This window comes from Puntigrus tetrazona, unplaced genomic scaffold, assembly GCF_018831695.1.
Source record: "Puntigrus tetrazona isolate hp1 unplaced genomic scaffold, ASM1883169v1 S000000401, whole genome shotgun sequence".
Classification (NCBI taxonomy): Eukaryota; Metazoa; Chordata; class Actinopteri; order Cypriniformes; family Cyprinidae; genus Puntigrus; species Puntigrus tetrazona.
Genome location: NW_025048054.1, coordinates 981,525 through 1,004,834, shown reverse-complemented (window position 1 = coordinate 1,004,834; position 23,310 = coordinate 981,525). Strand labels below are relative to the sequence as shown.

General features: G+C 40.2%; 1 protein-coding gene across 3 annotated transcripts; it reads right to left on the bottom strand.

Moving 5' to 3' along the window:
- Positions 1-1,291: 1,291 nt before the first annotated feature.
- On the bottom strand, positions 1,292-23,171 carry rfx3 (regulatory factor X, 3 (influences HLA class II expression)). Of its 3 annotated transcripts, XM_043231741.1 has the most exons (17): positions 22,677-23,171; positions 15,210-15,334; positions 14,357-14,448; positions 12,810-13,077; positions 10,735-10,809; positions 9,545-9,726; positions 8,305-8,424; positions 7,182-7,306; positions 6,993-7,105; positions 6,673-6,788; positions 6,442-6,596; positions 5,331-5,428; positions 5,102-5,251; positions 4,035-4,243; positions 2,963-3,116; positions 2,831-2,873; positions 1,292-2,057 (listed from the first exon to the last, which is right to left on the bottom strand). In XM_043231741.1, the coding sequence occupies exons 2-17, from the start codon at positions 15,327-15,329 to the stop codon at positions 1,810-1,812; spliced, it is 2,268 nt and encodes a 755-aa protein (XP_043087676.1). In that variant the 5' UTR covers positions 15,330-15,334; positions 22,677-23,171; the 3' UTR covers positions 1,292-1,809. The 3 variants fall into 3 exon arrangements, with proteins under 3 accessions (XP_043087676.1, XP_043087675.1, XP_043087677.1); XM_043231740.1 differs by lacking the exon at positions 22,677-23,171 and having other exon boundaries at positions 15,210-16,539; XM_043231742.1 differs by lacking the exons at positions 10,735-10,809; positions 22,677-23,171 and having other exon boundaries at positions 15,210-16,539.
- Positions 23,172-23,310: the final 139 nt, after the last annotated feature.

Here is a 23,310-nt window from a genome sequence, read left to right as displayed (position 1 = left end):
GATCGGTGGCAGACGCGCTCGCGAGGAGATGAATATTCTCTGGCGGCGTGGTTTTCAGTTCCCCCTCGCGAGCGCTTCGGACGAAATGAAAAGCTGTTGTTTGGGTTAAGGCACTAAGATGAACCCGAGGTACATAGAATCCCTGACATTCGCTCTGTTCTGCAACATTGCACAGGCGCGAGAGGCATCGGGGCCCGCTGTCTCTCGCTCTTGTGTTTTTGGTCCAATTAGTAACAAGAAAAGACCCACGACGCAGTTCGCACATGCAGCATATATGTACAACGGCCAAAAAAACCCCCAAAAGAGCTAGCAGTCGACTACATCTACAAACAGAAGGCAATTGGAAACACTCGGACTGCAGAGTACAGAAGGTGAAAAGGCAAGCTCATTACGTTGGGTACAAGTTGTCTGGCCTGCTTGGATTATAGCAGCACGGATACACAGCGAGACTTTCCACTCCCTAACCAAAGAGCAAGCAACGTTTGGCCAATTACACGCTCCCAACAAAACCGTAAACAATGAGCAGTACAGTAATAGAGAAGTGATTAAAAATCATCCTAACTTAGTGTTTCTGACTGCTTTTCTAGTGCCTCAACATTCTTGAATCAAGATGAATTTATTGACCGTTAGTTAGCTCAAAATCAGCTTGTTTAGCCTTTGAATTATGATTATTATTTCCCCACTGCCAGATATCTTTGCTTGTTTTATATATATAATTGTTTTTTTTTTCTTGTCATGTTAGATCATTTCACATCTTTTGCATCTTGATTCAAGAACATTTAGATACTTGCACAAAGAAAAAGACAGAAGTACTAAGTGAGAGAGTGTTTTTGCGCTGTGTATGTTCTCCTGGTGGAACTAGTGGCTTGGATTTGAGTTCTGGGTCATCCAACAAAGTTTTCTTTTAACCCAGGTGAAACCAAGTGCACTTCCGTCATGTACTCGGTGCTGCTTTTTTTATTTTTGCGCCTTAATTTTGGACTTGATATACTAAAAGTGATTCTTTACTAGCTTTCTTGGGAGACCATGGCTATGAACTAAAATGCGCTTTTAACATATCTGTATTTAAAAAATGGATTCAGTCATTGCTTGCAGCACACTTGTAGTGGTCCCTAAATACAGACATTAAAAAACCTCTTTGACTTGTTTACAAACAAATATCTAAAAATTCTTGAATCAAGATGAATTTATGATATTATCATTCATATATATATATATATATATATATATATATATATTTATATATATATATATATATATATATATATATATATATATATATATATATATATATATATATATATATATATATATATATATATATATATATATATATATATATATATATATATTATATAAAGTTTAAAATTTACATTTTACTTAAAACAAGCAAAAATGATCAGGCAGTGGGGGAAGAAAAATGATTATTGTTCTGCCTTTAAGAATTTATTTTTCTCATCCCATATTACTAACAAAATTGATTTCTTCAGAAAACAAGACTTAATTTCTCAAATCACTTTAGTTTTAAATGCATCATGATTCAAGAAGGTTTAGATAGAAAACAAGACAAAGTCTTTTTTTTTTTTTTTTTTTTTGCAGTGCATGTTAAAAGCACATTTTAGTTCGTATTCAGCACCTTTGAGAACCGTAGAAGTACTAAAGAACCATTTTCAGTGTACGAAGTACATTAATTAGTGCGCAAAAATAAAGCACTTGAAGTACGTTACAGAAGTGCATGTTTTTCACCCGGGAACATTAGGGCTTTGAACTGTACAATCAGCATCTCCTCCCGCGCCGAGCTCTGTCTCTTCAGACCGAGGCGTACGTGTTTCCCAGGCTGCTGCAGTGGCGGATGGTGCTGGTTCCGCTGGAGCTCAGGATGTGTTCGCTGAGCATGCTGGGCTGAACTACACCCACCACCGCGCTGCTGCCGTCCTCCATGGCTCCCACCTGCAGCACCTGGATGACCTCGGTCTCCGCCTTCTCCCGCTTGGCCAGAGGCTCGTCCGGCTCCTCCATCTCCTCGTCCAGATCGCTGTCCATCTCGCTCACCTCGTCTGGCAGACCGTGGAAACAAGAGACCCGTTTCACTTCACGAACACCATTTTTCAGTTTTAACATGCACTACGGCCACAGGAGATTTGTTTTTCTTTTGGTTCACGCGCTTCCAGTAATCCTAAAACACGTATCTGATATAATAATGTAAATGTACACGCATACACATGCATATATTATGCAAACAAAATCTTGTTGGATTAACCCCAGCAGGCAGACTGAGAAGAATAAGTTAGAAATCAAAGGAAATTAATGCTAACAAATGTATTAGTTTCCACTAAAAAGTGGCATGTAGGTATATTTCATAATGCTGTGAGATCAAGGTTTTAAATATAGGTACTTGAATATAGAACTAGTGTAATGCATTTATTTGATAAGTACTGCAAAAACAGTAATAGTTTTACTATTTAAAATATCTATTAGTGCTTCCAAGTGATTATGCATCAAAAAGTTGCTTACATAATAAATATACACAGTACACTTATATTATGTATATACGCACAAAAAAAACGTTATACATAAACATTTAATACAAACTATTTTTATGCATGCATGCATTTTATATATATGTATGTGTATATATGTATGCATGTGCATATGTGTGTGTGTGTGTATATATATACACACACACACACACACAGTGTATAAGACATCTCGTCTCTCAAAGGAAAGCAACAGAATCTCCTGCTGGTCTGAAGTGGCTGGTCTAGTTAGTCTGGACTATAAATCCGTATCTTTGGGTGTAATGAGGTCTCAGCTGGCGCTCGGAGCTCACCTTTGTCGATGTTGGCAGGTGACATGGTATTCAGGTCCTGAAACTGCGGCGGATGAAGCAGCACAAAGAAACGTTAATGAGAGAGAAAGACCGTGTTCACAGCTCTTTACGGCTCACGCTGAGCGTCTTTACCTCTCCCATGACCCCGATGGGCGTCTCTCCGGTCGCCTGCGCCACGCGGTGCTCCACCAGGTAGAACATGTACTCGTCGTACAGCAGCCGGATCAAGTGGAAAGAGCCGAAGCTGGCAGCGCTGCGCAGGGTCAGGTCTCTGATGACCATAGAGCTGCAAGAGTCCCATAAAGCATGGAAATGAAAAGAGAGTAGACGCGTCGCTCTAGAAGATTAGAACAGCGGTTTCCCTGTAATTCACCCGTCAGATGTTCGTGTCTTTCTTTCTTTAGTCAGTCATGAAGAAACAAGGCCTCCGAAGCGGTTTTCCGATTGTTCTAAATACGAGCACTGCTTTTTAAAACGGCAGGAACATGCCGAGCGGCTTTTTTTTGCTCCGAGCGTTTTAAAGGGTTTAAAACACCTGCGCTCGTCGCTTTCTAGTCAACCAATCACGGTGAAGGAGGGGCGGGGCTACCGATTGTACTACAATGGAGAAGTTAACGCTGCTGGACTATTAGTATTAAGTATTTATTTCGTTACTAGAACCATCGATTTGCTGGTCTACCATAATATTGTTTTTAAATGTAACGTTTGGAGAGATGCTTCATTCTTAATGCGTCTGCTGTCACGTTGATATGGAATATATATATATTATCACATTGTAACATTCTGATATCGTTACATCCCTACTTCACATAATCCCATTTGAGGAATAAGGGTTTTATCTAGTGACGCGATTCTCTAAGAAAAGAAAAAACAATACATTTTACCACAAATGCTTATATGTATGTATATATGCACTACGTAATAACACATGTGTGATTTAGGCGGTAGTACTGACCCGAAGTGAATATGCAAAAAGACAAACGGCCTTACGAAAATGGTATAACAACAATAATGGACTTTTTTTGGTGCAATTTGGGTTAAAAAGTGTGCGTATTGTGTATATTATAATATACGTTATTTTTATATGAAGTTGTCTCTATGGAGAAAAATCCTGGCATGTTTTCCTCCCAAATGAATTAATTTTTAACCGAAGAAATGTAAGATTCAGACTCCAGCATGTACGAAAGCAGCTTCAAAGTCTTGCCTGTAGAAGGACCACTTGAGCAGGAACTGGCGCGCCGCTTTGGGGAGGGTGGGTTTATCTTCGTACGGCTTCAGGATTTGAGTGACCACGTTGTCCAGCCAAGCCGCCCACTGCTCCAAGGAGCTCTGCTGCTGGAGGGTGGCCTTGAAGTCCAGCTCGAGGCGTTGAACTACGCCCTCCTCGCACTGGCACACCCACGAGGCCTGCTCCTGTACGCCGCCAGAGTCACAACATCACAGCGTGAGGCCGGAGGACACTACACTAGCTTTGCACGGATTCTTGCTCTGATCGTCCGGTCTGGACAAGACGTCAGAGCCGGCCTAAAGATTTTGGGCAGCTGAAACCAGAGTCAAACCCGCGTTTTGAGCCGATTTCGTATACTAAAACGTGTTGTGCAAGCACTTCAAATACGTGTTTGCACCCATTTTGAGCTTGATGCACTTTAATTGTGCACCGAGATCCAGCTAAAGACATAATGAAGTATATTTGATTGCGCTAAAGCAAAACTATCGCAAGTGTACTTCATGTAGGTTTATAATATCTTGCATGTAAAGACGGATATTATTCTTAATCAATGTGACATTAAAGCACGTTTTAGGCTTGATATCAAGAAATGCGCACTAGTAGAACTACAAATAAGTTCTGTTTTTTTGAGCTTGGATGTATTTGTAGAAATAGACAACAATACAGTGTACAGTTTTATGCCAAAAATCATTATGATATTAAGATCATTAGCAGATTTCCCACCGCCGTAAATAAATCGAACCTTAATTTCTGATTAGTAATATGCATTGATCAAAACTTAATTTACTCAATATTTAGATTTGTTTTTTTTTTGCAACCTCAGATTCTAGAAATTTCAAGATTATTCGGCTTTCATAAGATGCAGAAATCTTACTTTCAAAAGTATGAAACTCTTACGTTAATAGACTTGAACCAAGTAGGTGTGTTAGTATATTTACAAAACGGTATTTTAGCTTATTCAGATTTGAAAAAAGTAGCCTTCATGAAAACGAAAAGCCAGCTTTCCGTGGCAGAAGCGCGATGCGGCGGCGCTCAAGACATACCTGCACGTTGGCAAAGTCGACCCGGTTGAGATCGCTGAGCATCTGGTTGATCTGGGAGGTGTTCTGCAGAACGGCACGGGCCGCCTGCGCCAGATGATTCAGAGACGTGTATCTGCGGAGCGTCTGAGCGAAGGCACTAACAGTGGAAACCTGCACCAAAGACCGAGAAGCGTTTAGAAAGCGGGACTTCTAGAGGCTCTCCTCGTCTGGTAACCGTCTGCGCTCTCACCTTGGTCTGGATCATTCTCTGGGGAATGCTGCTCATGGCATTGGTGAGCCAGCCCTCAAGGCTTTTGGCAAAATTACGGATGGCTTGAGTCAAGGCACCTGTCGAGCACAGACGGAGGTTTACACTGAACACTCATCTTAAACTGGATGAAATAAACGCAGGCTTGCTGAAGAGAAAGTTCTTCTTAAGTACAGCAAAAACGGTAACATTTAAAATGAAACGTAATGTCATTTTAGCTGTGATTCCAAAACGTAATTTTTTTGCATCATAACTACAGTCACACGATCCTTCAGAAATCTCAAAAAAACATTTATGTTGAAAACGGCTGTGTAAAATGTTCTTTTGATAAACGGCATTTATCTGAAATATTTTTTGTAACATTAAAAGTGATGCTAAAAACATTTTATAATCGATTTAAAGCATGCTTGCTAAATAAAAGTATTAATTTCTATTATAAAAAACCCCAAATTGTTATGGTACAAAAGCTTTTGCTTTAGATAAATGCAGATCTTTGGATCTTTATTAATCAAATCATCCTTAAATGTACTCCACAAATATCGATGATAATCAGAAATGTTTCTCGAGCAGTCAATTTTTCTGATTTCTGAAGACTGGAGTAATGATGCTGAAAATACAGCTTTGATCGCAGAAATAAATTACATTTTAAAATCTATTTAGAAAGTCAACAGTTGTTGTAAATGGTAAAAACATTTTACAATATTACTGCTTTTGCAGTACTTTGACTCAAACTTGCTGAGCAATTATTTAAAAAACAAAATTTGTACCGTTTTTGTCTTTCTAGTATAAATAACTACATTTTGAATCAACGTAAATTTATATGACAATAAATTTAAGTCTTATTGATATTAAGTATTGTTTTCTTAAAACAAGCATATCTGCCAGAATCCTAAATTACAATGCTAAACAAAATTATTGTCAGTTTTTTGCTTGTTTTAATGGAAAAACTAACAAAACTGATATTCTTGCATAATATATGAAATCATTTTACTGGCCAAGTAAACGTGTCTTGATGCATCTAGGATGTTGAAATATTTATATTAGAGAAGGACAAAGAGGGAAACGCTTTGCAGTGCAGTGATCAGAGACTCACTAGGAATGGGTCTCAGAACGTCAGGGATGAGGATCTCCACGAGGGCCTGGTACATCAGGTGATCACAGGTGTTCATCCACTTCAGCACGGCCTCGTTTCGGCACAGCAGGATCAGCGTGGTCCTCGGCAGGCGGCCCTCGATCTCGCTCATGCCACTGAATCAGAAACAGTTCCTCGTTTAATCTGACCGTCTGGACGAGGTGCCAGAGAGGAAGGCACTGAGCAACGCACCTGTTTTCTGTGATGGTGACGCCCTCGACGGAGCTGGACGGAGAGTAGCGCCAGAAAGTCTGCCACAAGTTCTCGATGAGATTGAACTGAAGGTTCACCACGACGTCCAAAATGGCCTGCGTGCGGAAATTAACCTTTAACCCTGAACTCAACGAGCTGCGTTTAAACGGTGGCGGAAAGAAACGTTCTTTCTAGTGTAAATAATTCTTGAATCAAGGTGAATCTTGATTCAAGAATGTTTAGATGTTTACTAGAAAGCAAGAATACACTAGAGCATCAGCATATACTCCAACTAAAGGAGTTTAATCGTCTGGACTGACCTCGCAGTGCTCTCTGTAGAGCGTCTGAAGGGCTTTGACGTCCTCGGCTCCGACGCCTTCCACAGGCTCTCCGAGGTCAAGGTCCACGAAGTCCGGCAGAGCTCTGGTCCCATCTGAAGGGGCATACGGAGAAACTCAGAACAGCTCGTCTATAAGGGGAGCGCGCTAGCGGCCGGCGGCGGTGCTCACCGAGGAACTGCTGATGATGCTGGCTCTGAGCGATGAAGGTCTGCTCCGCAGCGCTGGGAGTGTGCTGCCCCCCGGTGGAGAAGTTCTCTCCTGAAACGCCGTCCATCTTCTGGACCGGCTTGAATCTGGAGAAGAGACTGGAGATCGAGTCCCGTTCCAAAACACAACTCTCAACAAACCTCACATAGGTGCTGCGTTTTAGGTTTATTCTGTTTTATTCGCGTTTGTGTTTTCCTGAATTTTTCTAGAGCCTGTTTTAAGATAAATTTTATTAATTAAAAAAACCTTCTAATTAAGTAATCATAAAACGTGCAATATTAAACGGCAATTTATTAAAAGGTAACCTTTTTTTTTTTTGACTATTTTTTCCAATGATTTTCTAGATATTTTTTAATTTTTTTAATTGTTATAATTAATTTTTTTTTGTATATAGCACCACTTGTTAACTGGTAAATAGTGTTTTTAGTAGTCGTGCATTAATTAATATAATTGTTGTGGTTTATTTTGACAGGATGCTGTAAAGGCTTTTAGTTTTAAATAAAGATTTTACTAAAAGAAATGTTAAACAGCTCGTGAAGTGACTCCCGCAGCAGTTTTCTAGAGATCGTATATCTGCAAAAAAAATGCTTTTGTCTTATTTGGAGCCAAAAATATCAAAAAATTCTTAAAGTACAATTCTTAAAGACAATAAAACCTATTGTTTTCAAGAAAAAACTAGTGAAAATCAAGCATGTTTTTGCTTGTTTTCATATTTCGGCATGGAAATATTTAGATATTTTGGCTGGAAAAAGAAAAATTAAGCATTTTTTGCAGTGATTTTCAGGCGACTTGTACAATTGATATTTAAATGGTACTTTAATGACTTCATATTCACAGACGCTAGTCCCCGTTGTGTTTTGATTAAAGTTTACTGAACTGCTGTAGATCTTCCCATCCAGAACTGAATATACTATATAATGCAGAATTTGCCCAGTGTTCTCTGGTTTGAGGAAGTCCTTATGCATTTGGCTTTTATCCGAAGTGACTCGCGCTGTATTTAATGAATACGCTCGGCCCGTTCGTGCACTTCCTGGAAACCGAACCCTTGACCTCAGCGCTGCTGGGAGTGGTGCTGCGCTCGAACCTCTGCTTCTGCTGGACGGGCTGCTGTCTCAGGGCCATGTACTGCATGTCCTCCTGCAGCCGGTTCAGAGGAGAGTCCGGCTTCACGCGAATCCCGTAATAGTGGTACTTGGAGTTCCCTCTGAAATGGAGAAAAAGAACCGAGTGCTGTGAATCAGAGACGGTACAGAAGAGGACTGGGGTGTAACGTCTGGAAAATAAAAGAGCTTAAAGTGTGTGAAAGACGCTTGTCAGTGCCGCTGATATCGGAGATATCGTCAAAAACAATTATTGGCGATATTAAAAGGGGGGGCCTGTTAAGTGACTTATTATTGACTTAATGTTGTTTCATAACTGATGTGCTGGGAGGATAATAAAAGATTAGGCTGTTCACTCCACAACTAGTTTTTAACATGTTTAAATAAACCGCTCTATTATACGATGAATTATTGGCCCATAATTAAAATATTAACACTACAGTCTTCAATAAAAATCTGTGAAATAGAACGTTTGTCCGTTTCAAAAACGAGCTGTATAACACAAAATACATGTCTTTTAATTTGAGTCACAATATACAGGCTTTAAGAGAAATATTAAGGGAATAAATGAAAACTAGAGAGTCAATGGCGTTTGCTGAAGTAGAATCGTCCCTCGTTGACTTTCTGAAATAATATTTCAGTTTTTTTTACTTTTCACTGGCGTGACTGTTGTCCAAAGTTTGCATGTTTTCTTTTGGACCGTGATTTTAATATGCTTCGATTGATGCTTATTTTATATATGGTTTATATGAGGTTTCTCTCTTTTTTTTTGTGTGTAACTTACATATTTGATTTGGGCCTTATTTTAAAATGAATAAAATTCAGTTTCCTAAACATGCAGCAACAGCCTAATAAAAAGACAGCTTTTCGTTTCCTGTACGACGTCTTCAAGCTCGTTCTGTTGAGTCGTTTGTATTGAATCGAATCGTGAGTCTTATTGAAGGCCGAGTCGAGTGAATCGATTTCACTAGGATTTAATCAGGATCCGTGACCCCGATCCTATTCCATTGATGAGATAGAACTACTCAAAAATAATAAATCTAAACATTGAGAAAAGCTGACCAAATGAGGTTCTGAGCAATGCATATTACTAGTTACTAGATCATTTAAATCTTGTTGCATGTAAATTTTCTACTTTCTAATGATTTGTGGCCCGAATGTTGTTGTCTCATGTTGTCGTCCTCATGTTTGCAGCGTGTGCTACGGTGGATGGGAGCGTGTTACCGGGTGCCCAAGCGGCGGGTGCGCAGCCCCATGAAGATGGAGCGGATCAGCTTCCCGAAGGACGCGGCGTTGACCGGATCCAGCTTCTGCTCCTGACAGTGACGCAGGTAGTGATTGTAGAGGGTCGATCGGGGCAGACTCACGCCCTCCGCTGTCTCGTAATTATCCAGGAGCCACTGCAGCTGAAGTCATCACATAAAGTGCACATCTCTTTAAAAACAATTGCATCTAGTGTCGCGTCGGAAGAAAGAAAGTCACAGATTTGGAGCGACTATGGAGCTATTAAATGGCACTTAAACCTATCACAACGAGTCGTTTCAAATCATAAGACTGCGCACAACAATCCTGATCCTTCGTTCTGACTGAATGGGCTGCGCATCCTCTGTTTTCATTGGGTATATTAATGCGATAGTGCTGTTAAAACGATCCAAAAGAAAACTTCTTGTTTACATAATACATGTCCTGCGTAGTATATAAATACATGCATGTGTGTATATTTAGGAAAAATGTTATTAAATATACTTTCATATAAATTTAAATACATTTTCAACATTTGTATAAACATTATGATATTATAATAATGCGTAATAAACACATAGTACAGACACATTACGCAAAGAAAAGCTTTGTTTTGGATGTGAATAATTACGATTAATCGTTTGACCGCGCTAGACGTGATATAACAACGATTTCTACAGAATAGCTGTAAATAAATGAGAAAAGATTTAATTAAAAATTAAAAAAGTAATTTTTTTGCAATGGACTGCGGATCGAAGGAGGATCTTTAGGGTCATTCATGGCGTATTGAAAGTCATTAGTTAATGTTTTTACCCCAATTAAACTAGCTAAAGGGCGAGTAAAATAACGGCATCCTATTGTGTTCATCATTCGTGCAAAGCATCATGGGGATGACCTCAGCCCATCGTTAAACATCTCGTCTTGCAGCAGCACAAAAGCCCAAAGTACATAAACACGGGAGAACTTTGCATATCCTAATAAATACAGTGCCATTGAAAAAGTCCACACTGAAAATCTGGTAAGAAACACCTACTTGCTTTGTTTTTAAACGTAAAGAATGCAAATAAAGGCTCCGAATCGATCAGACTCTTTTGAATGGCACGGTGTAGGAAACAGAGAGAGAGAGAGAAACCGAAGCAGGTCGTGCAAAGCGAAGCGAGTTTACAACTTACATGGCTGTTGAGCAGCGAACTTCTCTGACTGGACAAACCTTCAGACTTTTGGAGCGTCTCAATCGCCATTTCAATCTGATAGACCAAAGAGCAAAAGAATAAAGGAGAACAAAAACAAAAAGGGGGGGAGAGTAAATCAAACGAAGCGACAGAGAGCGGCAGAAATAGACCCAGCCACCAAAACCACGCACTACAGCCCAGCACCGACAACGAGGCCAATTACAGCTAATGACAAGATGAGCTTTTAATAAGACCGATGCACTAGTCCGTGAGCGAGGACTCAAAAACGCTCCATCTTTGTTCGTTTAAAGCTGGCTTTACGATGCTCAGCCATTCAATGGGTTGTAGACACCTCGGCTCTGTTCTGATGGCTTCTCTAAAACATAGATGGTGGTCCAATCGGATAGAAAATGAAAAATGAAGACGAAAGGACTTTTAAAGTGTAAAAAGATTATTAAAATGCTCTTCAAGGAAAAAAAAGGTTTAAGAACCGATCGCTGACAGTTGTATACTGTGAAAACTATTTTGGAACCTTTATTTTTCAAGAGCAGCGTTTTGAAACAAACCCATCATCATAAAACATGTCGATGTGCTTTAATTGTGTACTATACAGCATATATATATATATATATATATATATATATATATATATATATATATATATATATATATATATATATATTTGTGACCTTGCTGATAAAATGAGTTGCAATGAGCACATTCTCCATTAAAAGACTTTCAGAATGATGAAGATCAGATTCAGAGATTATTTTAGTTTTGAATGATTATTTTGAGCATTTGGATCAAAACCTCAAATTCAAAATGTTGCCCTTTTCTTTCTCACGTCACACAAGAATAGGCTGAACACGTTCACACATTCATACTCGTTCGGCCAGCACGGGTCAGATTCACCATTCATTTGATTTCATTTCTGGCTCTAGTAGATATCTCTCGTTCAATAAAGCCCTTAAAGTTTTAGTTCACATCAAAAAACTAAATTACCCATGATTTACTCCCCCTCAAGGCATCCTGGCTCTTCTTTCAGATAAAGACTCGTCCCTGCTCTTCAGAGATTTATAACGGCGGTGGAAACATCCAAAAGAATTCAGAAAGCGCATCCATCCGTAATAAAACGTTTGATATAAGCCAAGAGTAGGCTGGTATTCCTTGTGTAAAGGAAACTGCTTCCGTTGTGGACGTGAGAGAAAAATGTTTCTTACAAAAGCAACTATTTGATAAAGGAGGTCTTTATTGGCCCCCTGGAGCCGTGTAAGGAAGCTTTATCGATGGATATGCTTTATTTGACTACTTTTTACACTGATGAGCAAAAAAAATCCACTCGTTTACTGCCATTATAAAGCTTGGAAGACCAGGGACAATTTTTAATATAACTCCGACTGAATTCATCTGAAAGATGAAAGTCATATACACCTACGATGCCTTGAGGGTGAGTAAATCATGGGCTAACTTTCATTTTTTGGGTGAACTAATATGGCTTTAAAGCACATACGTGACCCTGGGCCGCAAAACTAGTCATGGGGGGGGTCAATCTTGTGAAATTTCAACTTTTATATTATCTGAAAACAAAAAAATCTTCTCACTGATGTCTGGTTTGTTAGGACAGGATCTGGAATCCGAGGAGCAAAAAAAAAAAAACTGTAAATATTTTTTAAATATAATTTAATAAATTTACAAAATATCTTCACGTAGCATGATCTTTACCAAATATCCTAACGATTTTTTGAAAAGTCGATGCTTTTGCCCCATACAATGTACATTATATTGCCAGAAGTATTGGGTGACTCCTACTAATGAAGAGTTTTGACTGCTTTAGTTCATATCCATGAGTACAAATCTTACTGTTAAAGCATATAATGATATTCTAGGGTATTGTGCGTTTCTAATTTTGTACAGATTATCATTATATGCTTTTGTGTAACTCACTAAGAGTTAAACCTGTTCATTGGAAGCAGATGACCCAATACTTTGGCACTTACGACGGCTTTTGTGCTCCAGGATCACGTCTTCAGAGTATGCGCGGCATGTTTAAACACTCAATCGTGATTGGAGCTCACCGTGGCGGGGGAGGCTCTAGTGGTCTGGGCGGCGCTGTGAGGGGCGGAGCCGTCCATGGAGTTTCCTCCAATCAGATAGGCTCCTGAGCTGCTGATGATCTGACCTCCGGACAGCCCCATGGCCAGGGCGCCGTTCCCGTTGCCGTTGTTGGCCATACTGTGAGTGGACACCACCGTGCTCACCTGAGCCGAGCTGCCCTGCGTATCGAAGTAGTTCCCGCCGCTGTTCTGGTTGTACAGCTGCGGTTCCGAGTACGAATACGTCCGTCTGCCGATTAAAACAAGAGCTTGAGATACGGCCGCCAGCTGCTTTCTCACTCAAATGAGTTCTGACATTTTCAAATTATATCAGCGCGCACGGTTTCTTTAATTGACTCGAGAAACATAATAAGTCGTGTCTTGATGGGTCCGCATCCTTTCAGCTCCAGGTGAGAGTGCTGTTTCCATGGAGACAGAAATCACCAAAAGCATAACTATTTTATAGAGAACATTGCTTTTGATTGCCATTCTGATATGTGCTTTCTCCATTCGGCTGATGACATTTTATTTATAATAGCCAATTTAAAAGATCTTAGCCTCTTGCTGAGTGAATTTCTAAATATGAGCGATCCGAACGCCGGCGAGGGAGAGAAAGCAGACAGAAGCACTTAGGAGAGTTTCGGGTGACCCGCGTCGAGGGTGAACGTCTGGAAGTGCTTCTGTAAAAAGCACACGATCCCGGAGTGCTCTCGTCCCTCTTAGGCCGACCACTCACTGATACTTGTGGTCATTTCCAGGCGGCTGAACAATTCTCCCACCGGCGCTCGAGTCTCTCGGAGGCATGTTTCAGTGACAGCGGCGGGCTGGAGTGCACTAAATCACGGGACTTGTGTGTTTACAAGCACATACCTAGGGCCGGGCAAACTTTTCATTCATTCGTTTGTTCTTTTAGAAACCATTTTAAATGGAAACGTCGCCAAGCGTTAGACGATAATAACAGTAAAGAAAAAAAGAACGATTCAGCTTTTATATAGCGAGCCGCTTGTTTGTGAAGCGACACGGCGGTGAAATATGAAAAATGCAATAAGATGGGAGTTACCTTTTTTTACTTGAGAGGCGTGTTTTCAGAAAGAGACGCAAGCTCAATCAAATACAGCACTGGGGGAAAATAACTGTAAAGCACTACTACTCTGAAATGATCAATTATATACACACACGTAAGACGAGCTTGTAGTTTATGCATCTTTTCTGCAAAGAGTTTTTTTTTTTTTATATATATATTTACAACTTCATGCGTGCTTCAATTGGAATACAATCTAATTTGGAGGAATACTAAAGAAAAAAATTACTGTAGTTAAGTCGACTACTCAAATTGAGAATGTGAAATGTTTTGGGAAAAAAAATATATATATGTTTTTTGTCATATCTCCAAGCCCTACACCTAACCCTTGTTTTTTTTGTTTAAAACGAGGCACTAATTCTGCATTTTGCACCATTTCAATCAGCACGTTCACTAAATACTGAGCCACAGCTTTGACCTGAAAAGTCATGCAGATAAACGCACTCACATGGTTCCGTTGGTGTAAACGCCATTGTTTTCCTCCTGAACGTACTGCACCTGTGCTTGATACACATGCTGGACCTGTTGAACAGTCTGCGCCTGAAACACACGTCATTACCCCCAGAGTGACTCTCGGCTCCGTAAAGACAGGATGATATAGAAATGAGCCATCTCAGTAGCAGCCGTGCAAGCTGATAGTAAAGCAAACAGCAGTATACAAACAGAAAAACAACTTTTCTCATTTCTGTGGCCCTCAGAAGCCGAAGACAGCTAGATGAAGTTCTAGAATGTAAATGTACTACAACGGTCATCACGTTTCCATTTGCCACGACAGAAAAGAGATTTGCTGAAAGATTTATCAGCTGTCGTATTACAAACGCTCATGCAATTTAATGACAAAGTAATAAAACACAAACTAGTGTTATAAATGCACCTTAAATATTTAAAAAAATGACAATATAAAAGACTGTAAAAGCAATATTTTTTTACAATTCAGCCAATTTTTCTGGCCCTTTTTTAATTCAAAATACAATTAACTCTGCTCATTCGTTTGTGAACTGGATTACACTGTTTTTCAAGCAAATATCATTTAGATTTGTAGAGAATCTCTGTCTACCACAGCATCACCTCAAAGGAGCAGCTCACCCAAGAATCCACAATATTATGGAAACGGGACTCTTATTTTAGTTTCAAACGTCTTAATCCTGGACTAGTTTGATCTTTTATCTTCTCCAGAACTGATTATCTCTCATTCCGACGGCACCCATTGCAGAGACGCATTTCTACAAACCTGATGAAGAAACGAGCTCGTTTACAGCAGATTTAAACTTTCCTCTGAACACTGGTAGCTGTGGCCTCACCTGTTGCTGGACGGGCACCTGAGACGCCACCTGCTGGGCGCTGACCGCAGGCGGCACAGGCACGCTGGTCTGGAGGGGCACGTTGGACGTGGAGTCAGCGCCTGCCTCTGGGGTCTGCATGGCGCCTGGGACACACAACATCACCATCAGTCACTAATGCATCGTTTGCGCGCTAGTAATACGTTTCCATCTCCAGTTACGATATAAACATGCGCAAAATTGGAATATCAGATAAATCATTTGGGAATCGTCGGGACGAACTCTTTCTCCACCGAACACGCAATGTGAAGTTCCCGTGTTTTCACCGTTAACTCTGAACGAGTCTAGAAAGGCGAGGAAGACAATGAAACAAACAATGCACATGAACAATAGTGCAATCGCTAAACCACATATAACTGAAATTGATAACGTTATTATGCGTTAGGGGTGTGCCGTAGCTTACCATCGACGATAATACCGATTTAAAAAAAAAAAAAAAAAAAAAAAGCATCATATTGCGATATCAATGAGAATGGCTTGATGTAGGTATGCACTGAATGTTCAGCTGAAAATAACAAAAAGACTGAATAAACTACAGAAGAATGGCGTGATCAATTGAAATCGTTTAAAACTGTCCAAATATGATCCAGATGTAGTCTTTAATAATAATAATAATAATGTGATTTGCTCAGCTTCTTGCTCAATGTTGCATTTTTACCAAACTTACCTACATTTAATTGTCGGTTAACAATGTTTTGATTTGTTAAAGAGGGCCTGATCTTTATTTTGACTCACTACCAGCACAGATACTCAACAACAAACCAGGAAAGTATCACGTCTTTTTAGATGTGCATTAAGGAACTTATTCAGTAAAAAGGTTTACATTGTATTATATGCGATTTCCATCCATCGCTTATTTATTTAGTAATGTATGCGATATCCCAAAGAGCGCATGTGAAGAGCTGAACGGAAACACAGCTAGTGACGCCACTCAAAAGACTCCTTATAGTAACACTACAAAACCCTATGGTTTTAATCCCTCTCGGCTGATTGTGCCTGCTCAAACACACACACACACACACACACACACACACGTGTGGACGGGATCTGTGTGTTCTGAGCAGCTCAGTGAGTGGAGATCGCTGCCCGTACCCAAAGCAATAAACGAAGTTAATATTTAATCGCCTCGGCAGGTTTGACTCCAAAGACTTTACAGAAGCAACAGCGCGCTGCTAACGTTCCTCCCGAATGCAAATGATTAATGTAAGGAAAGGCACGTTTGCGTTGGTTTTTCTTGTATAAAAATGCATGTAAACAAGCGGTGTTTGAGCAGCTTCTCAGCCGTGATGGGGTCTCTGCAGGTTAATTACCCCCGTGCCTCCTGACAGCCGAGCATCTCTCCCCAGAGGCTCCCTGCCACCTCCTCTTCCTCTGTTCCTCATTTACCTGAAGGGTGCAGGTGGTGTTGTGTTCGGTTCACCTCCCCCTCAGCCCTAAACGTCTGATTACCCAGCATTCCTGCCTCACACATAATCACGGCCGTTTGCAATGCACACGCTAATGAGTCAACAGACTTAAACTAGTCAGAGATGACATCCGAAGAGTGACAGCTTTTTTTATTTCTATAAATGCGAAACTAGAAGACCTGAGCTAGGGGTGTGCGACCTACACGATCTACAGTGATACTGTAATTGTCGTTTTAACGATGTGCGACTTGAAACGGAGTGCATCACTTAAAAAGCGCATATATATAGTCCAAACACACCTGGCTGGCGGTTTTAACTAATCTCAGATATCAGTATTCATCATGTTATGTTTAAAATACCAAAATATTAATGCGTTTGATTGAATGAGTTGTGTAGATGCATCTAAACGCCTCTTCTGACTGAACACTCACTTGACTCGAAACACGACGCACACTTCTGTTACAAAAGTGCTTTATAAAAGTTACGTCCATAAGCGGTAAAAATCTATTTAAACTTAAAACTGCTGTTAATAACAAAACATTAGCTCTAATCTGTCCACGGTAAAGATACCAGCGAAATAAACGACCATCTTATTGTTGTTAAAATCCCAGAAAAAATATCGGGATGCAGTTCTTTGTCAATCTTGCACGCCCCTAACCCAAGGACTTACAATAGAACTTAAACTCTTATTATAACTCTTATGCATATCAAACTGTCATCCTGTTATAAATATGCTGGCAAGTCATATAACGTGACATTTCTGGTGTCCTTAAGTACTCTATAGCAAAGAAAACATGGTACGTGCAAATAACGCACTGCAGCTATCTATTTGTGAAACCCACGGATAAAACGTATGTATAAACGTATTTCAGTTTTTATCACTATCTCAGCACACAAGCATCTGTTATTTGGACACACGACAAATTATACAGATGTTTACGGCCTCATCCCAACCCAAAAATCACAAACAAGGTGAAGGAAAATACAGGCCAGACTACATTAAATACACACTCACTCACAGCAGGGCTTTAAGCTGTGGTCCAATTCCCACTATTAACAAACCTATGGCTTTCCTTCAATAATATTCTAATGTGCCGTTTATTAATAGTTAGCGAGGTATTGAAGTTTAGGTACTGGGAAGGGTTAGGGATGTAAATATGATCCAGGAGCTCAGGTATATTTACAGCAATACGTTGTTTGGGTCAAAATTATAGATGTTTTATGACTCAAATCAATTAAAGGAATAGTTCACCTATAAATGACTCCGTCCTAGGTGTACATGACTGTCTTCTTTCAGACGAGCGTACTTCAATTTTTAATTCGGATATCTATCCATCGTGAAACTAACCTAGTTAAACTGACGCTTCATATAATTTCATCTAGTTAATATCAATATCTGATACTGATTATAGACAACATAAGACTTGCGTTTCACCGCATTTCCTGGTTTTGCTTTATTTCGACAACAAAATTAATTCCTGCTGTGCTTCGTTCCTGAACGAATCAGCGTTTAAATGATTCGGTTCAGTCTTGGTGACCCACCCACTGGCATTTAAAGTATCGCTTTATCAAGTTGAACACTGATATTTCAAATTGTTTACAGTATAATACAAAAAAGATGTGTATCTGCAGGCTAAATGCATTTATGTACTGCATCACGAAGCGCGATTATGATTTAATTTGCTTGATAACAGCCCAAACGTTGTATTATTATTATTATACCGATTAAATGAATGATTTTTAACCTTTTTTGGGGGTCATTTTTACAATTTTGACTAATTGGAAAATATTAATTTCTATCTCTGCTGTGAACCTCTACCAGCACATGAACTCACTAATAGTGTTAGTTAAAATCCTCGAAAAATTTTTTTTTTTTTTTTTTTTTTGCTGGAACTGGCAGAGCTGAATGTAAAAAATGTTATTTTCTCTCTTCTTCTTTGCCTTTCCGTCTGTAGTAGAAAAGCGCTGATTGACAGCTAATATTAACCAATCCAAAATCGGCATTACATTTAAGAACTTAAGATGAAATCTGTTCATGTATAATTTGCATTTGTGGAGCGTATTCATTTTTGGTGGGTGCTCCTAACCTTTTAAAGCCAAAAAAAAAAAAAGTTAATAGTGAGAATTGTAAACTAAAGTCAATTAATTAATTGTTAATTAACACCGATGCATTTTGCACAGCAGCTAAGAATAAATAAAACTCTGATATGTGCCAGCGTGAAACTAAAAACTGAATTCTAGTTTTGCTTCCAGTCGACGCAGTTCATGCAAACGATGCATTTGGTCGTTTGGTTTGGTTTATTGATGTCCAATGTAAAAGCGTGCATCTTGAAGCGTCTTAAGTAACCCCACCTGCTCCCTGTGGCCGTGTATAAACAGGCACCTGTCTGAGCCCAGCTGACTTCACCTCCTCTCATTCATGCGCTCCCCTGTGGCCCACTTAAACCCAGAGCTCCGCTGAGCAACGGCAGCCTCAAAAGAGGAAGGGTAACAAAGGCCCAAGAGGAGGGCAACACTCGCCGGCTCTACCCCCACAGCCCCGAATCTGCCCCGGCACGGAGCGAGGGGTCAAATGCGCTTTTGGGACGGCATACAAACATTTTATATATATACAGGGCAGGGAAATCTGAGTTTGAGTCTCCTTTTGATTCTAAAAACAAAGGTCACTTACTGAAGGGGGTTGCAACGATGCAATTTCTGGTTTCCCAAAGAATCATTCAGTGTTCGATTATTAAAAGAACTGCGCGTGCGTGCGCTTCAAAAACCTAAAGATCCCTTTTCAACTATAAAGAACATTTTTCCCAATTCTTTAACTGGTTGCAATTACAATTACAATTTAATAAAGCTAAAAAATAAATACCTAGCTTAAAAAAATATTTTCCTAGTGCAACATTAAACGACTCCATTGCCCTTCGCATTACCATCAATGCCATTGGAGTTGATTTTTTTTTTAAGTGTACTGGCTTTTAACCCGCTGCACTTTTAAACAGAAAGCTTCTTTATTGGTGCGATTGTTCCGTGAAGAACCTCTAACTTTCATAGAACCGTGGCACGATTAAAGACGAAGAAAAACGGTCCTGTTCACAGAAAGGGTGACCAAAATTATTGCAACCCCCTTTTTTAAAACCTTTACTTTTAAGAGCAAAAACGTCCAGAATACAGTAACAGTCATTAAAACAAAGACATCTGAAGCGATTAAAGTAGCTGATGTATATTTAGCGTTGCCAGGGGTGCTTTAGATTAAAAAAGCGCACACACACACACACTAAAATAAAGCAAAAAATAAAGAGACTTGATTAATCTTAATTAAAAATAAAAAGATTTCTTTTTTTTTTCCAGAGCAGCATCCGCCCACACGCTCATGAGCTACGAACCTCGATGGGTTTAGCTTGAAATGAAATGGATATGAATTATTTACTCAATCAGTATCTCTTAAAGAGATTGGAAAGGCAACAGGATCCGGAGGACAGGTGGCACGGCCCCGTTTCAACTCTACACCTGACTGTAGATAAGTGGTAACGCGAGCCGATAACTAGCGCTTTCTGACATCCTGACCTCTCGGTTTGGCCATTAACAGAAACCCTGAAACACCTGGAAGAACACGACTTCATTAGCCGGATTGCTTTTGTTTGCTTGCAGAGAAAACACCCTGAAATGCCTTTTGACTAAAATCACTATTTATTTCCGCTACATCCGAGGCTTCTAGTGGAGCGATATCCCATGCTGCCCCTCTCCGCCGAGCACGTGTCAGGAGTCCTCCAGCATCTCGCGGCACACACCTGTTCCTCGGCCTGTAATGAAGACAACAGGGGAAGCGAGACGCCGCTTCATCTCGCAGAGGACCCTGATGCAACTCGAGGAAACCCTCAGCGATTTGTTCGGTCGAAGCGACTCGAACCTGCTGCCGCTCGGAGTGTTTGACGATCGCTCGCATTTCTCCATCTTTTAGCAGTTACAGACTAACCCAGAGACACCAAACACGGCCCGGTTCATTCGGATGCGTCTTAAGATGGTGTCGGTGCAGCCTATAAGTGTGCCTCTAGTAAAAAAACACCCACAGATCATCAACAGCTTTCGCAAAGGTCAGGATGAAGCAAAAAGATGAAATGACAAATTATGGCTGAACATGAAAACGCTAGCGCTGTCGAAACGATTAATCGTGATTAACTGCATCCAAAAGAAGTTTTATTTACATGATACAAGTGTGTAGTGTGTATATTCATTATGTATATAAAAATGCACACATTGCATATTTAGAAAAATGATTTTTATATATATATATTAATTATTCTTAAATATAAAAATGCATGCATTCACATTTTATAATTTTTATATATATATATATATATATATATATATATATATATATATATATATATATATATATATATATATATATATATATATACACACACACAAATATAAATATATATAATATATATATATATATATATATATATATATATATATACACACACAAATAAATTACATATAAAGAAATATTAAAATTGTTCTTAAATATAAAAATGCATGTGTTCATTGTGTGTGTGTGTGTGTGTGTATATATATATATATATATATATATATAAAAATATATTAAAATTATTCTTAAATATAAATATATTAAAATTATTCTTATATATATATATATATATATATATATATATATATATATATATATATATATATATATATATATATATATATATATATATATAAAATACACACAAATGAACAATATTTAGATTAACAGTATTTTATTTTAGCACTATAAAACAGATGAGGTTGCATTCTTATAATTTTTAGATTGTTAAATTATTATAAATATATAAATGCACCCTTCACTTTCGTTTGTGAATTGAGCGATTTTTACATCATTTTACAGCAGTATGATTTGGGACACGTCTTCAACCCCACGACAGTTCCCTGCACTTCTTCCTTTATCCACTCTGACAATAAATGCAAGAAGCCTAAAGCTATGCAACAAACTCCGGATTATAACGTCAAAAGGCCACGCTTTATACGACTGTAGTGCGACTGAGCTTAAAAACAGGTGGATTTCACACAGCTGTGCAAATAACCAGCGTGACCTAACGAGCTGCCTGCTTAAAGATGCTCACTACTCTCTGACAGGTGCCCAGAAAAGGGGTCCAGATAGCCAGCACGCGAGTTTTAGTGTATGCTTGTCCGAATACGCTGCGCGCGCCCGTGGCGCCCTACGTAGGCAGCGCACTAGGTTTTGAGACACGGCCACAGAGGCTGAGGGCCAATAGCTTAGCAAGAGTAACTCCTGCTTTATAACAATAGAAGACAGACAGAAAATCTTCACATGCAGCATTATATCCCACAAAAGCCCGCTTAAGATCCTCCGGGAACGTTCGCCAGTCGAAAACAAAAACGCGAACGTGTCGTTTGAGAGAAAATCCATCCCGTTTCATCACAAACGAGCGTCCGAGCGAAGCTAACGATAACGAACCGCCGAGCCGGTTAAAAACGAGCCGAACACGCGCGCTTACCGCGACCCAGGCGAGCTCGGCGGACGGAGACGCGAAAACGGGCGCAAAACGTTGCGGGCGCGAGCGCGAGCGGCGAGGAAGAGGCGCTCCGCGATGCTAGCGCTAGCCGCTTAGCAACACCTGCTTCGTGAGGAGATGATGCTGCGCTTCAACAAAACGCCGTTTTCGTCGCGTTTCCTGGGCTCGGGTCTCACGAACGCGCGTGGCCACCGTGCTGTTTGTTCGGAGACACCCCGCAGAACGCGTTCGCTCTCCCCTTTTTAGCGAGTAAAAGCGATCGGGAGGAGAAACATCTGGACGAGCCGCGTCGGTAGAAGCGCTACGAGAAAGAAAGCGTCAGAGAAAGAAGCGGCGGCGGATCGACATCGATAAAAAAAAACCAAAAACCTCCGCGGTACACAAGAGCTCTGCATTTCACTCAAACAGGAATCAAAAGCCACAAGCATCATGCAGCGGTTAAACCGTGAACTTATTGATAAGCGAGCGGTTAATATGGAAATATTCACCTGGACTAGTGTGAGGATGAGGATGAGGATGGTAGGAAGGTGGAGGTAAGGATGGAGCGGAGAGGAGGAGGTTGTTGTTGTTATTGTTGGTGGGTTACAGTCGCCAGGACTACGGTGACTATGGCGCTGCAGCTCAGGGCAACGGTTGCTATAAAGCTCGCCGCGTAAACGAACTTGACGCTGCGGAAAGAGGCGGAGCCTGCGGCGCTGAGCTTATGAAGGTCTGCGCGCAACCGAACGTGACGCTGCGCGAAAGGGGCGGGGCTTCGGCTGAGGTAAAAACTGACAGCGCAACCGAACCGGAAAGAGGGCGGAGAGTATCTTCGTGGCCTCCGGAGGCGAGGGCGCGTGTTGGTTGGATCTTGGGAGTCTTTATTTCCTTGATAAAATACTGTTACTAACATGTCTTGCGTTATCATCAAAGAATGGTAACATCGCGGGCTGTTAATGCGCCAATAGGAGGCGCCCCTCGCCTTGTGGGCGGGGCTTGGGGAAGCAGGTGCGGTTGAGATGAAAGAAAGGCGGGACCCGTGCGTCGAAGCGCGTTCTTTGCGTGCGCGTGTTTGTGATAGAAATGCACAAATCAAGACTCGCTTCTGTTGAATTCGGACCACAGTCCCGGATGAGTAAAAAC

Bases quoted from the DNA above. Each gene is read 5' to 3' on its own strand.
- rfx3 (XM_043231740.1), bottom strand. From the start codon at position 15,356: ATGGTGATGTTGTGTGTCCCAGGCGCCATGCAGACCCCAGAGGCAGGC. The intron at 6,597-6,672 runs GTGCGTTGCTCA...TTTCTGATTCAG, and splicing joins GTCACCATCACAGAAAACAG to TGGCATGAGCGAGATCGAGG. The intron at 4,244-5,101 runs GTATGTCTTGAG...GGCGGCGTACAG, and splicing joins TCGACTTTGCCAACGTGCAG to GAGCAGGCCTCGTGGGTGTG.